Source organism: Zootermopsis nevadensis, unplaced genomic scaffold, assembly GCF_977971745.1.
Source record: "Zootermopsis nevadensis isolate Lab colony 2312 unplaced genomic scaffold, Znev_1.0 Znev_ptg000004l, whole genome shotgun sequence".
Taxonomy (NCBI): domain Eukaryota; kingdom Metazoa; phylum Arthropoda; class Insecta; order Blattodea; family Termopsidae; genus Zootermopsis; species Zootermopsis nevadensis.
In genome coordinates, this window is record NW_028259136.1 from 3,598,745 (window position 1) to 3,614,426 (window position 15,682).

General features: G+C 39.9%; 1 protein-coding gene across 6 annotated transcripts in view; it reads left to right on the top strand.

The window, feature by feature from the left end:
- Positions 1 to 15,682, top strand: part of Rhp (GTP-Rho-binding protein rhophilin) — a 104,038-nt gene that overhangs the window by 66,438 nt on the left and 21,918 nt on the right. For all 6 annotated transcript variants that reach the window (XM_022066179.2, XM_087342896.1, XM_087342897.1 and 3 more), the window contains exon 2: positions 7,447 to 7,562. In XM_022066179.2, coding sequence (XP_021921871.2) covers positions 7,447 to 7,562 — 116 coding nt within the window. The remainder of the gene's footprint in view (positions 1 to 7,446; positions 7,563 to 15,682) is intronic.

Sequence of the window (15,682 nt, forward strand, 5' to 3'; positions counted from 1 at the left end):
ATCTTCAAATATTTTTCGGCGGGTATTACAGCCTAATTTATGTGTGTCAGGGGACGACGACTTCCTTACATTTTTAATTTCAGGAAATGTTGTGTAGGAAAACAAGGAATGCATACAGAATTTTAGTGTGGAACATCTTGAAACGGGTCAGTTTTAAGACGAGGAGGAAGTGGTAAGATAACATTGAGGTGGATTTGACAGAGTTCGATAATGAGGAAGGGAGGTTTATGGAACTGACTGGAACACGTGTTGCCAAACACATTTCACGAGCCATTAGATATCATCAAAATAAAATATTTCGCTCTGTAGACATGTCGTTATTTTCTGTGTTATAAAAATGTCTCTTGCTCGAGCTCACAATCGCCATGTTGGTAGGGTCTCAAGTAGCGTAACACTTGCACAGCTTTATGAAAATCGATCACTTGGTATCTGTAATATTTTTTCCTGTGTTACATGACTGAGTTGGCAGATAACAAATAAATGCTACTCTTTAAGGAGAAGGATACCTTAATAACGTCGTATGTGTTACCGTGTTATTTCGATAACATTTAACAACGTGTTTTTGTTGCGGTCCGCCATCTCATTTCTGTATCTCTTCCCATTTCGTATCGGTCATCTAAGAAACAACAATGAACGTCTTCTCGGCGTTCACTTACAACAAAGAGTTCATTCACAGGTAGTGTTTAGGAATACGCGTTTTCACTGGGTTACTTCAGCAAACACCTATCTGGCACGATGTTCTTGTTCATGTAACAATGGGCCGATTGTGAGGGTGACCGTCTACTGCATCGTCCTCTGTGACTGAACTGAACCTCAACTCCATGCATTCGCAGAGAAAGTTGGCTCCCGCGGCAACACCTTTGAATTGCATTCTCGGTATTTGGGGGTAAAGATTATCCTGACTGAAGCTTTGATGATGGAGGCAGTAAGCACTTCCGAAACGTCGGTAAACTTCTACCAGACTGCACTACATATATCCCAGAAGATAGTCATTTTCATATTCGCTGTCGTGAGAACGTGAAATCCCACCCGACAGCATTCGTTCTTAAAAGGTTTCTCCTTGTGGTAATTCACATTGTCCGTTATCGCAACAAAGCTATTTTTATCTCTTCTCTAATGGCCTCATTTAGAACCGTATCAAGGCGTTGAAATAACTGTCTGAAGCGGGCTGTTAAAATCACTTGGGAATTCTGTGTGTTGGCGTTTTTTCTCTCTCAACCGCTGCATATAAAAATGCCATTTTTATAGGAAATTTTATCTTTTGAAATACTTGTTAACTCGTTCAGTGTTTTATAATGGCTCTTTATTAAAGGCATTATATGTGTATATATATATATCCACACGAGAAGCTGAGAATAGGGACAACTGGAGAGCTCTTTTTGGGCAGAGCAATGGATCTGTCGTCAGACAGAACACTGAATAATAAAAAAATATATCCGCAAATCAAAAGAGCAATTGATGAATTTAAAGTGAAAATCAGTTTTCCAATCTACCTGCCTCTGATGTTTAAAAGACTCGTTGTTAGATGACGCAAGTAAAATTTCAACCGTTCGTATCTTCCATTTAGGCGCGAATTCCTTACCAACTATATGCAAGAGAGAATGGCTAAGCCGTGTTCGTTTCAATCGGATATATACAAGGGGGCCTTCAGGGGCATGGACTTGTGGTCGGGTTTAGTACCTTGAATGCCACAGCCCGTAGTCCTCTTTCAGTAATGTGTTTTTCGAGGTCACTGACTTGCTTCCTGTCTGTCTGTCTGTTCGTTCTTGACTTCTGGAGTGTGATTCTTTTAATGTAGCACAAACGCACAATTTTTTTTTTGTTCAGCTTCCCTTGAATTTGTGTGTTTAAAAATAATCGATGAAATGGATTACACTTATTAAGGTGTTCATTAATTTACGCTTCCAAACAATTTTCATGTGTAAGACTTGTCCAATTTACTACGTTCCTCATTAGCAACTTCAATCCGAATCTTATGCAGCAGGCTCAGAATACCGCTCATGTTTAATGACACATTATTATATGTATTCATATATTCACCGCTCTGATGATGGTGGCAGCAAGGACTTCTGAAACGTTTGTAAATTTCTACCGGAATTCAACCCAGAAGACAGCCATCTTTGTGTCCACCGTCGCTAGAACCTCATCCTTCTCAAATAAAGAGTATTCATGTAGACCTAGTTTTAATAACTAAACCGCTGTGATTTAAATTTGAATCCAGACTCTTTAGTTAGCTTCCCCTTTTATGGAACCCGAAGGTTCAATACAGTGTTAAGAAGAGCTTGCCTTATGAATCAAATCATACTCTTCAATTCTGTTTCCCTAAGGGTCGTCTTAATATTATCATCCCGTCTACGCTTAGGTCTTCCAAGTGGTCTCCTCCCTTCATTCTTTCCGACAAATTTTGTAAGCACTATTTCATGCGCGCTACATGCCCTGTCCGTTTCAAGTGTCTTGAAGATCGTGCAAAGTCGGTAATGTAAATGATTGTACCTGTACTTTGTGGTCATAAACTTGTCCGACTGACTGACTTTGTACGTTCTTAATGACTTTATTTAACTATAAAATATTGAGAGATTATTCCATGTGATATTGTACATGTCGGGAATATTTTTTAGAGGTCTAATCTGATATGTCTGCAAGTAAAGAGTATGTTATCGTGTACCTGTATGGAATTTATTGGCGATAAAATGGATTACAGCATATATTACCTGTAATAAGAGTAAAGTTATGGGATGGGTGGGGAAATGAAGATGTAAGGTGAAAGCTACAGACGCATGAACGTAATTGTCAAATCGTGATTGTTCGGGCAATTGCTCTTTCCACTGTGTGTAATTTGTGTATAACAGTTTATACACAGATAACTCTGTAAGCCTCGGCACATAATAGAACGAATTTTGGAAAATAATTGCCAGAGCCGGATCTTCGGCCTTCAGTGTGGTAACCATAGCATCACCATCAGCATCGGAATTCTCGACCGAGGTACTATGACGCACAGAGACGCAAGTAGGTCTTAATGTAAAGCGTCGGTTATTGTTGTCAATAACGAAGTCAGCAACACCATTTTCTAAAGGTTAGGTTTGAGGTCTTAAGGCGGCGAACATGAAGATGGCTGACTTCTGGGATGTTGCGCAGTGTAGTCTGGTATTAGTTTACCGACGTTTTAGAAGTCCTTGCTGCTTAATCAGGGTTATTTCTCGCTCACAGCTTAGCTTATTCATCGCCCTGATGAAAGAGGCAGCAAACACTTCTGAAACGTCGGTAAACGTCTACCAGAAAACACGTAGGAACAATCCAGAAGACAGCCATATTTATTTAAACAAACCTCTAGAGAATCATATCCTTTGTCTTTGTATTAAACAGCGTAAAAGTTGTTAGATTGCGGAAATTTGCGTAATTGGTTTACTGGAGGAGAAACAGAGCTGCGGTTGGCTATTAATGTTTAAATTATACGCAGCTGTGCATTAGTTGGCGTGGTTGTAGGCGAAAGATCTTAAGTCTGCGAGATCAGTTCACTGTAGGCTGTGCTCATATTACCTTTGCACTACTAGAGCATCAACCCGAGTCAAACCGTGACGTCACGTTACACAGATTTGAAACCAAATATTTGTTTTGGTTACCATAAGGTCTCCAGTATCTTGCACTGTCATGGTATACCACAAACATTGTTTGCACTTTCTTAATACGCTATTGGAATACAGCAAAAAAACCCTTTCATTACATTTGCGTGTTTTACATATTTCTAGCATTAGCAGTCAGGGTGAGTTGCTGGTTTTGACTACGGTGTGTCAGATATTTAGATTGCTTTTATAGAATAATGCTTTTATTTAACGAGGATATTGTTAGAAATGCTCTTTTCACAGAATTGAATGTGGAACTAGGAGCAGCCTACTTTAAGATAATGTTTAAGAACTTTATTGGATAGTCTGAGGAAGAATACGAAAACCTCAGTCATGGTATGTTATATCTCGGCCGATATTCGAGAATGATGTCTTGATGACGGATTAGCAGTGCTGGTCGCCAAGCTGTTACATTCGAGATGTTGTTTTGGTCCAGTGGTGGATTCGAGCTGTGTCCAAGAGACCCACCAAAGTAGGGCAGTCCTCTCTCTTAACTTCACTGGTGACGGAGACACCAGGTTCCGAAACGTTGTGTGATTTTAACAAATTATCAAGACGACTGACTGTTCAAAATAACATTCGAGCTTATTGCTACAATTATTGTAACCTACAGGGTTTACAACTCTGCGCATTTTAATGCCACGAAGCAGATGATTGGATTGAGTTACTTAAACAAGTGACGTGTTAGGAGCAGTGAGTGTTTTACGTTTAATGGTAACATTTTGTAGCATATGACGACAATTACAATTGGCATGCGGAGTGACAGGATAGCAGCAGAGAGTCTTGACCGTTTTTTAGGAAATATTCAACGCACATACAATGCAGACAGCGAAAAGACGAAAGCTTTCACTTCTCTGGAACGAAGGTCTTGTATTGGGAGGGAAAACAGCTGCGTTGTAAAGAAATGCTATTTAGGATGTAACTGAAGCAGAAACATGAATGCAGCCATCTGTCCATTTACGCTGTAGATACGCTCCTGAAGAAAGCAGCATAAGTGGAGAACTAGTTTGAATAAGACTGAAGTATTCAGGACTAAACGACATAAGGAGAAACGAAATATTTTCTTAGTAAATATTTTGAAAAGAGATTGCTTCAGCAAATGAACATACCGTCTGCAGCTAGACAGAATGTGTATAGTTCTCATTTTCACCCATTAAAGTTAACTTCCTGTCTTAAATGCTGTGTTGTTAGCACCGTTTCTGCGTCACTGCGTTCAAATGGATGGTTGATGTCGATATAAGCTGGAGGGCGAACAGTAGTCGTCTACTTCTGTTAAGACTTCCGGTTGGCCGGGTCAAGTGAAAGTATTCGTCGGTGGCAGCGGCAAGACACTTCTGCTGTTGAAAATTCATTAATTCCGCATTTCGTTATTTGAACCGCTAAAGTGAACAAGTGTGTTGTGAAACTTCCTGCAACCCTGTTATCGCCTGAGGCGGTATCGTCATCACATTACAATGGGATTGCTTGACTGCTCTAGTAGTCTTAAGGTAAAACACCTACGACTCACGTATCTGAAGATTACTTGAGGTCCTTGCCCGAATGTCGATTTGGTAGCTTCCTTGTTACGACCTACGCATTGGTGTTGTAGTGTAGTTCGTGGCTACCGTAGACTGTTCGTATTCGGAACAATTCGTGGCTATCGACAATTTATACTTATACCCAGTTTTGGTTTCTGAAACATGTAGCAGTTACTCTCTCATTCTAGGTGAGATTTGAGGTTCCCATGGCGACGAATATGAAGATGTTTTAATGTTGGCATTTTTCTCCCTTACCAACACAGTTCACATTTCAGTAAGAGATAGAATTTATAGTTCTAATATCGTTGCTATGTGTTTTTTTCGATATCCTTTTCTTAAGAGATGTTTGATGGTTGTAAAAACATCAAGTACTTCATTTCGCTGATGACTTGCCGTTTGCAATGCTGGAGTGCTTGCTAACAAATGTTGACTGTAATTTGAACTTCCCTTTTCGCATATTCGTTCTTCCTCTCACAAATAGAAGCACCCGAAGAAGGAACAAGAAGAGGCTAAATGAAGAGACGAAAATTTATTACCGATGTTTAATGGGACTGTTAACGTATTGGGAATACGAAAGACAATTTTAATACTTTAATAAATATTGCATTGAGAGCCTATATAAACAATAATAGAAGTCCATATGACCAAAGCCTAACACGGATGCATTCAACTCTGTATACGACACAGTCCAGAACACGGAAAACAGCAGATAGTGGCACCACACCACTTGAAACCTACGCCTCAACTTTTCGTCATGCCAACAGCAGTGAGTGAGTCACTCAGTTCACTCTGGAAGTGCAGCTGCGCTCATGCAAGAAAGTAAGCATAAAGACAACATTCAAATGGCAGAACAGTTACTTAAATGCTAATAAATATAGGCTTTCATAACATTAATATTTAAATAAATATTGTTATTGACTTGATACATACTCCATTTCAGCTTGGTCTCTTAAGTTACGGGAATAACGAAAATTAGAAGGAATGTTGGCGGTTGTTCAGGGTATTAGCGCCGTGTAGAATCGCAGGAAGATACCAGCATTTCATCTCTGGGGCTGAAGTGACGTCTCTAATTGACCTTGTCCCTCACCCTTCCCTTCCTTTAACCCTAAATATATTCCCCCATTTTCCAGCCTTTGTCCCAAGGCTGACGAAAATATTGTTTGCATTTCGTGTTTCCTGTCTGTTCTATTGGCCATCATTACCTGATTTTCTGAATTATTCCGCTACTACCTCTCTTTAAGTGCAAATATTACTCTCAGAACTTTGAGTATTGATACTGTATGTAGACCAAGGTGCACAAGTACGATCAGACGCATGCATTTGGTTCTGAACCTTACGACGTTTAATTGTCTTAAGCGCTGAAGAGATGAGGTCAGGAACGAGTATCATTTTATGAAAGGTTGTAAGATATATCTTAAATATTGAAGGTGCAACTATTTTTCCGGCTAAAGGTTTGTTTGGATTTTCATTTCTCCCATTCCTGGTACAGGCCCTTCCATTTCGCCCTTCACCTTTTGTCACACCAATAATAATATCTGGTTAAGTATACAAATAATTTACTCCTCGCTTGATTTTCAAAGGTTTTTTATTCAGTGAAAGTGTTAGATTTTGCATAACACTTTGCAATATTTAGAGAAAATGTGTTGTGGCTCAAGGTTTTGTCTGGACGAAAGTGTCAGTTCGTTACTCTTGGCTTGTTATGACAGACGCTTTCCAAGGGTCGACGGGTCAGATGATAGTGCTTTTGTGTGAATTGCTTGGAGACAAACAGCGTCCCCTTCGCTCTGCTGAGGAACGGAGTGAAATTGTGAAGTCGCTTTACTCTTTGAATCTAGTTTTATTTACGTTGTTGAAACATTGTATTCATAAAACTGACGTCTAAATCTTTCTGAAGATTCCATGTTCGATTAAATCATTATCATCATATAATTATCTCAATTTTTTATAGTAATAAGCCTTTCAGAACGAACTACTGTACCTTATATGTAGGTAGACGCTGACTGTCTTGTGGAATATAATGCAATTATTATGACTGAGTATATTTAACGTTGAAATTTCAGGTTCTCACGGCGACTAGCATGAAGATGGCTGTATTCTGGATTGTTGAGCCGTATAGTCTCTTAGAAGTTTACCGACGTTTCAGAGGTGCTTGCTGCCTCCATCAACATCGCCTTGTTGATGGAGGTAGCAAGCACTTTCGAAATGTCGGTCAGTATCCACCAGACTGCAGACAGTATAGGGAACTACTGTATGCAGTGTGTCACTGGTTTATATTCGAAGTAATTGTATTAACAATTGTATTGTTTCAGGGTTCCGATCCACGCGTGGCAACATGCCGTGGCAAACTGCAGAACAAACGCTCCAAGCTCAATCAGGAGATCAACAAAGAGCTAAGACTCCGAGCAGGCGCAGAAAACCTTTTCAAGTGAGTACAGTCCCAATTTTCCGGACCCTGACGTCCGAGTTCTAAATCAGTGGCATTGAATATTTATGTATGATTTGAGGTTTTCACAGCGGTGAGTCTGAATATGGCTGTCTTCTGGGTTGTTGCGCCGTGTAGTCTGGTAGATTTCCACCAACGTTTCAGAGGTCTTGCTGCCTCCATCATCAGGGCGAATCGCAAGGACCTCTGAAACGTCGGTAAACACCTATCAGACTACCCGGCGCAACAACCCAGAAGACAGCAATCTTCACATTGAATTTTTTTATTCACGGAACACGTAGGAATGCACATAATGTAATAGCTGATAGACCGAACTACGGTCCTCAGTTTCTAGGGCATGCCCCTAGCGGATAGAAACCAATGAAATAAAATCTTCAATCGTGTTGAAGAAGACTGTAAATTGAGAAAGTCGTTGCTAGCATTGGCGGTAAGTCTCTTTTTGAGTCGTCTTCGCCTTGTCTAATGGTATATAAGTTTCTTAATCCTATTAGACACGCGGTATGACTCAGTTGATAGAGGATCATACAGTCTGAAGGCCTATAGAAAAAACCCACAGACTTTGTTGCAGCGAACAGCATTCGGACCCGCTGGTCCGTTGTGCTAGAGGCCTGAGAACCCGTACCTTTAGGGCTCACATCTATGCTTATTAAAGCATAAGCTGATGAATCAGCTCTACAGTACGGGTTACTGATTTCTGTTGCCGAAACGACGTTTCTTTGGAAGTTTCTTGCTTAGTTATATAACGTCTAATGGGAAATGACACGATGGTTATGACTGATTGATTTTGATGGATGTGGAAGAGAGCAGACGCGGTATTCTTCAGGATAGACAGGACAGAAAACTACGAATTTTGGCTTATGCATCGTAGTAAGTGCACTGTTAAAGCCTCAGCTTGTATCAGCAATAAAGTATCGAAAGTGAGCGTTGCAAAGAAAATGTAAGGAAATCGTGACGTATTTCAGATTGGAGGAAACGTTTGCACGTTCTATTCATTTCACGGGTTCCTTCATTTCACAGTGACACACCGCAACACGCACAACAGAGAGAAAACAACAGTTTTAACTAAATTGGAAAAGGTTGATATATAGTTTTGTTATTACTTTTGGACATCGGGGAGGAGATCCTTAGTGTAATGACACAAAAGCAGGGAATTGAACCTGATTATGGCCACATGTATCCGAAACATGTTGTTCAAATGAATAGGCAGTGAACAGACTATGAGAGAAGTACAGGAAACGCCGAGGCTTGCCGAGGAACGTCGTTGCAAAAGAAGTAGAACTTGAAAACTTGTTTCCAAGAGCATGTATCAGTAGAGCCTAGTTATTACTGCATTACGCGCAGGTTTGCTCGGGGAAGTGTACGTCGTTAGAAGTGAATACAGTTACTTGCTATCTCTGAAAGTGAGTAACGTAACGGAAACTGCTGGCCTCCAGCGCAACGCCTAAGAGAAATATTTATACTTCCTTGCCTCACTCTTGTGTCAGAGAAGTTGCCGGGAAAGCACGGCGTTCCAAATAAGTTGAAAGTGTTGGTGCAGCGATCAGGTACTTGCATGAGCATCAGTTATAATGCAGTTAGGAAATGGACTGGGGAGAATAACAGCGTACAGTGGCTGCCTGGAAAATAAAAGAAAGTCGTTCTGGACTGCAAAGTATGCGGAAATTTATACTCAAGTGTTTTATTTACTGTCAGTTCAAAACATCGATGACCTTAAAAGAACTTAGTGACGCCACAAAATTGATACATTTTTTGTTCCTCGACTTTATAAAAACTCTGTTCTGCTAGAAGATTAGTAACGCTATTTAGAAATGAAACTTGAATATTAATTCTTTTATAGCCTTTCTTTAATATGACAGCCGTAAACCACTTACAGAAACTTGTATGTCTGTACGTATTGATTATACATGAGGTGTTTTTTTTTCGTCAATGTAATCTTAGTTTCTATAACATTAATATCAGTTGGGAACAAAATGAATGAAAAAATCCTTTTGAATTTCAATAGTAAAAGTTCTTTTCAAGAAATATAATGACAGGAAGTTAATTACTGAAGTTTTAGATTCCTCCGGCAATAATAAGAATGTGCGTGGAAACTTGAATAATGAGTCTTTCAATAAAAATGGCAGCAAAAACAACATTTATGACAGTATATTTATTTTTTGTCTATCCTAAGATGTTCATAATACGAACGATTTTGAGAATTTTATCTGTATAATTGTGATCATACACAGAAATTATCTGCTATTATGAAATCCAGAGGTCGTCACTGAAGCTCACAACTGGATCCTATTCTGAGCCACCTATATCCAATCCATTTTTACGAGTTAATTTCCATAAAACAGCCTTTTATCTTTCATCTACTCCAAGGCCTCCGTTTTAATCCTCGTCCACAATGTTTCTCATTAATTGAACTTTTGGTATGCCATTAGCTCAGATATGTTGGCGTAGTATCTAACCACCTGCTCTAAATAATTTTTCTGGCCGTTAAAATGAGGTCCGCTATTCATCCTAAAATAGGTCTTACTCAATATTGTCTTTCTCCGTTTGTGTCATACTTATCTCTGTAATTTATGCACCAGGAGTGTACATATGTTCAGATCAGATATTAATACAAAATTTTCGTCGTAAACCTCGAACGAAGAGACCACTTAAGTTATCAGAGCTTAGTTGAGACGAAAATACTAAAAATTATTTTAAATAAACAGATAAATGCGGTGTGAGGGTGTGGATTGGATTCATCTTGCTGAGAGCAGGATGGTTGTGAACTCTGTAACATGTTCGAGTTCTACAAAATGCGGGGAATTGATTAGCTGAGCGACTGTTAGCTTCTCATGGAGGACTAAGCTGTGTGAATTTAATTATGACACCAGAGCTTATTATCCTCTACTTTTCAGCACACAAAGATTTTGCAGTATGTTTAAATTCGACGAAGTTCTACGTAAATGAAGGAATACAAATGTCAAATACGTTAACCTACATTTTGTCCACTGCGATTCGGCTGATGTCGGCCGTACGTCTGAAAGGTTCTGTAACGTGCATTGTATCCGTATGCACTGCTAAGGCACACATACTCATACTAAACATGGGAGATTGACTGGATGCTATATGCCTGAATTCATAGTAAACGGGATATTCCCCTAGGCTTATGCATTGAAAGATTTGTTCAAATGTAGACTAGTGCCGGTAGCAGAATATCTGTTTAACGAAGTTGGCTACCGTATGAATTAAACGTTCCAGACAATTAAATTTGGCTTAGCATTTGGCATTCCGCATTAATCGCCTGTCATCGTACTTGATATTCCTTATGGCTTTGTCACGACCAGAGCGTGTGGTCTTATCTGATGTGGTTCTTTCATTACGCACATAAATCTGCTTATATGCGCATACAGACTGCGCGGGTTTTTTGGTGTTCTGTCTTCTGCTATGTTTGTGGTTTGCGCACGAGTAAGTGGAAAATGAACTCCTGCTTAGGCGAGACCTCAGGTTCTCACGACAGCGATTAGGAAGATGACTGTCTTCTGGGATTTTGCGTTGTGTAGTCTGGTAGAAGTTTGCCGACGTTTCAGAGGTGCTTACTGCCTCCGTTATCAGCACTGTGAGTATGCCGTGTGCCGGCGTCCTGATTAACATAATTCGCTTGTGACTGAAATTAAGGGACAAATTAGTTTTCTCATATAACAGAAGCAGTGATGACTATTTTTGTAAAGTCTTCAATTTCCTTGAATCAGATTTTAATTAGGTCATTGTATTTATCACTATTAATACTACTTATCACTATTATCAGTACCCTAAATTCCACGTCTTTGAAAAATACAGAGAATGTTTAAATTTAAGGGAAATATCTTTACAGGAGAAAAACGGTATAATTAATAGCTTCACATTTGTACTCTTGCCCTGACATTGTTAGGGCGATTAAATGAAGTGGGCGTGGCGTGTAGCACCCATTGACGGGAAAAATAGGTTCATAAGTTTGGTTTTGAAATTCTCATGCGAGAGACGTAGGTGGGAAATATGAAGATTCTTGATGTGGTCAGTAGTAACTTTCGACGACTCAAGGGTCTATGAAATACAGGGTTTTTGCCTTTGCAGTCTGTACAGAACGCGCATTCGTGCATTCGTGATAACTCCCTATGACATTCCTTTGTGATGCAATGGACACGATTGTTGACTGACTTGGCATGCAGGTGCACCAGCGCGTGCCTTCTCAGGGGGGCCTTGCCCCATCCCATTTGCCCCGCCCAACCCTGTCATTTTCACTTCATAAGGCGTGGCAGACAGGATTCTCTTTCTTTTCTCTTCAAATGCTAATTGCATACACAATTACTTCACATACGTAAGGACAATGTTGGCGCTGTTCTGTGGGAAACAGTACTGCAGGCGGAGTGAGGATTAGATCGAAGTGACCCCGCAGTGATTCATTAGGCGCTTTTAGACGCACGTCTTTAATTACGTAGCCTCATATTTCATCCGCCGTGTAATGACACTGACAGGCGGTAATTCTGACCACCTGGGAATGATTCAGGACAAACACCTAACTCATTCATTGCTAATGTGGATCCTGTTTGTGAGGTTACAGACGTCTTACAAACCTTTACTGAATGTCGTCAAGGCCTTGTGGGTCCCATTTGATGCAGTGCAGGTCCACAAGTCGGTGAGGACTGCTACGGAGCAATTAAACTCTCCGAAACGTCGACAGAACAGCCCATATCAAAATAATTGTCTATAAGCTAGATTCATATCAGCATCGAACTACTGATGAAAAAACCGAAATGTTCCACATCTAATATTACATTATTATATAAACTTTTTACGTCCATAATAAATTGTTCTGCATTTGTGAAAGTAATGAGATGGAAAGTAATGACCAATTTAGGGCCGTTTTGCAAACAATGCCATGATATGTCATTTGGTAAGGCTAGGCAATGATAAAATGAATCTTAATCCTTTAAACCCAAAATTCATTTAAATAATGTTTGGAAAAGTTCAGTTCCTGCCGCGAAGTAAATGTAAATTACTCTTGCTGTACAATCGCAGCGTATATTGAAAACGCGTGAAACAGGAAAGGTATAAATGCTCGTGGATTTTCTGAGTGATACATCATCAAATATCTTAATTTGTAGTCCTCGTGTCAAAATGGTGCTCAGTGCGCCTGCGCAGCAGCCGCTATCTGGGCCGTGGGTAGGATATTTATGCTCCTCGTGTTGAAATAAAACCGCGGATATGCATGTAACAGGTTTCCTGTAAATTGATAATGGTCTTCTGGGTTACGACGCTGTGTGGTCTTCGTTCTAAAAATTAAAATTATATTCCTCCGAAACGTTGGTGTACCCAACGTCATAACGCAAGGAAGATTTAACCGTGGAGTTGAATGGCTAGTGAAAAATAATCTGTGATGTTAGCGACCGCGTTGACCTTACGACCTGTCCGACTACACACGTTGTTGTTGTTCCCAATGAATATTAAGGCGCAGCTAAATTTTACGTAGTGAATTGGTCATTATAGGTTTTCCCGTTTTGGATACGTGAAATCAGAAATGACATCACATGATAAAATGTGGTGGAACGAATAACTAGTTTTAAGAGGCGAATGATCGCTAAACGTCTTCTCGTCCTAACTCGAAAATAATCGAGAGCTCGAGTATTAAGTTAACGAAAGTGTAGAGAATCACGTTCTGGCTTTTTCGCCGAGGAACAATTACACGATGCAGGCTTAATTCCTAGTTGAAATATGTGTGGAACTCCGGGCGGGCGGTATAGATCTTGCTATGAATCCCTGGCCCTTAGAACAGAGCTGCCACAACGCACATGAACACGCTTACGTCTTATGAAATCGCGGCCATCAGCATAAAGATTCTACGGAGAGTTAAATTCTCATGTAGCCTGGGAATTATTTCTTGTGTCACCTCTATAAATGTATTGAAACGTCTTCACATCGCGATCTCTTTAACGAATTTATACAAATTTTTATACCGCATAGATTCTGCGCCGATTATTACCCCATTCTCTTTAAGTCTTACCGCCTGTGCATTTAACAAAGTTGATAAAATCGCTTATGTGCATCTGATTTATTTCTACGTGTGTGCCATGGTCTTACTATTGTGTTGGTTTTAATGAAGTCCATGATGACCCCTTCACAAAGTTCCTTGTTGACCTTCAGCTAATCCTTAATGGAACGTTAAGTTCATATCTAGATAGACCGTTTTAAGTTAAATTTCACTTTAATTGTTCTCTCGTGTAGTTGTGAAGAAATGAGTTTAAAGGTTACATTTAATGTTGTCACATCAGCGAGTATGAAGATGACTTGTCTTCTGGCATGTTGCGTTATGAAGTCTGGTAGATGTTTACCGACGTTTCAAAGACGCTTATGTCTCCATCATCAGGGTGATCGCCTTTTTAACGTCGGTAAACATCTACCAGACTTCATAACGCAACATGCCAGAAGGCAGTCTTTTTTGGGTTTAAAGTTTTTCCCTTCTCACCTTCGGGCTGTGTGCCAATGGAAGCATTTGCCAGGCATCTCCGGAAGACAGACTCAGAATACTAAAATTCACCCAGAAGTGTGAGTTACATAATACTGAATGCTGAAAGTGAACGCAGGAATTGTGAATTTACAGATCGTACACAAGTGTCTATTCGTTTGTACACGTGTCTTTTTGGTGCAAACGTTAGAATAGGCCTACGTTTAAATGTTTTACGTTTTTCGTGCATAAAGCCTTTAAAATTAATGCTGTTTCATTGCCTTGATTTCAGGCATGTGTTCCCACCTTTATCATTGTTTTATCGTAGTCTTCGCTGGTTTTGTAACTCGAGAAAAGGAATAAAATCCGAACGAGTAGAATAACAGTTGTGTAAATGTTAGTTGCCGGATTTCCTGCAGTAACACTGCGGGCTGTCTGCTCGTTAGCTCACAAATCCACGCTATCTTAATGTAGCATCAACAGCACAAGATTTGTGGGGTTAGAATGAGTTGTACAAGAGGAAAGTGGGCTTTATGAGAAACTCCGACGGTGTCCGTATATATAAACTGGAGAATCGCTGGAAAGGTTTTAATTATATTTAATATTTGAGGACCTTGCAGAAAGTTACAGGTTTTACTTATAATTTCGTAAGGGAGTTAATGTGTTTTAGCACAGCATTACGTCAATTACATCTGTTTGAATAATAAGGATGGCGTTCTCCTGGGTTGTACCGTCGTGTAATGTGGTAGAAGTTCACCAGCGTTTCAGAGTCCTTGCTGCCTCCACCATCAGGGCGATGAGTAAGACAAAATATAAACATTTGTCACACCTTTCGAGTATTTTTATACTATACTGTTGTTGCCTGTACTGATACAAGAATTTTTAAGAAATTGGAATATATTGACTTACGTTGCCCCCGACCACCACCACGATTTCCATGTCTAAATCCTGTTTGTTTGTGTACGGTGCACATTCATCTGTCCTGTGCATCGGACATTACACTTCTTTGTTTCGTCAAACAAATACCCTTCGAGGCATTGTCTTGCAACGTGTAGGTATGATGGCATACCCTCCCTCGTATTGTCTTACAGCAGCAGGTGATGGTCGGAACAGCTTCGTGCTTCGGGCAATTAAACTCTGCGTCCTTGCAGGGAGACGAGAAAAATGTAAATGAAGACATGCTTCGTTTAATGTATGATGTAATGATGAACGCAGTGCATTTTCAATGTCACTGCGGGGACGCCCCCCTCCGGCTTCAGTGCTTTACCTACATTATGACATGTCTTATGTTTTTATGCTAAATGTGATCTTCGTTCCTTTACGTAAATATAAAACTGACTTGTGTTGCTGGAATAGTGCCAGACTCCATGAAACAGAATCTTCTTGAGAAGCTAATAGTCGCTCAGCGTCTGTGGCCTCTGTCCTGAACCAGGCGAATCACATGTGTGCCTGCTTAAAGCAAATCATATAACCCAAAAGTACTGGGGAAGACTACAATTTGTTCTGTCTCGTATATTTAATAAGTCAGGTAAGTTGATGTGAGTTTATGTATTCTACTTATGTTTTCATTGCTGAGGCAGTTTGATCGCTGGATAGGTATCTAAAACTCATTTCAGCATCTCTTTGTTCTTATGTTTAAATATTCGCC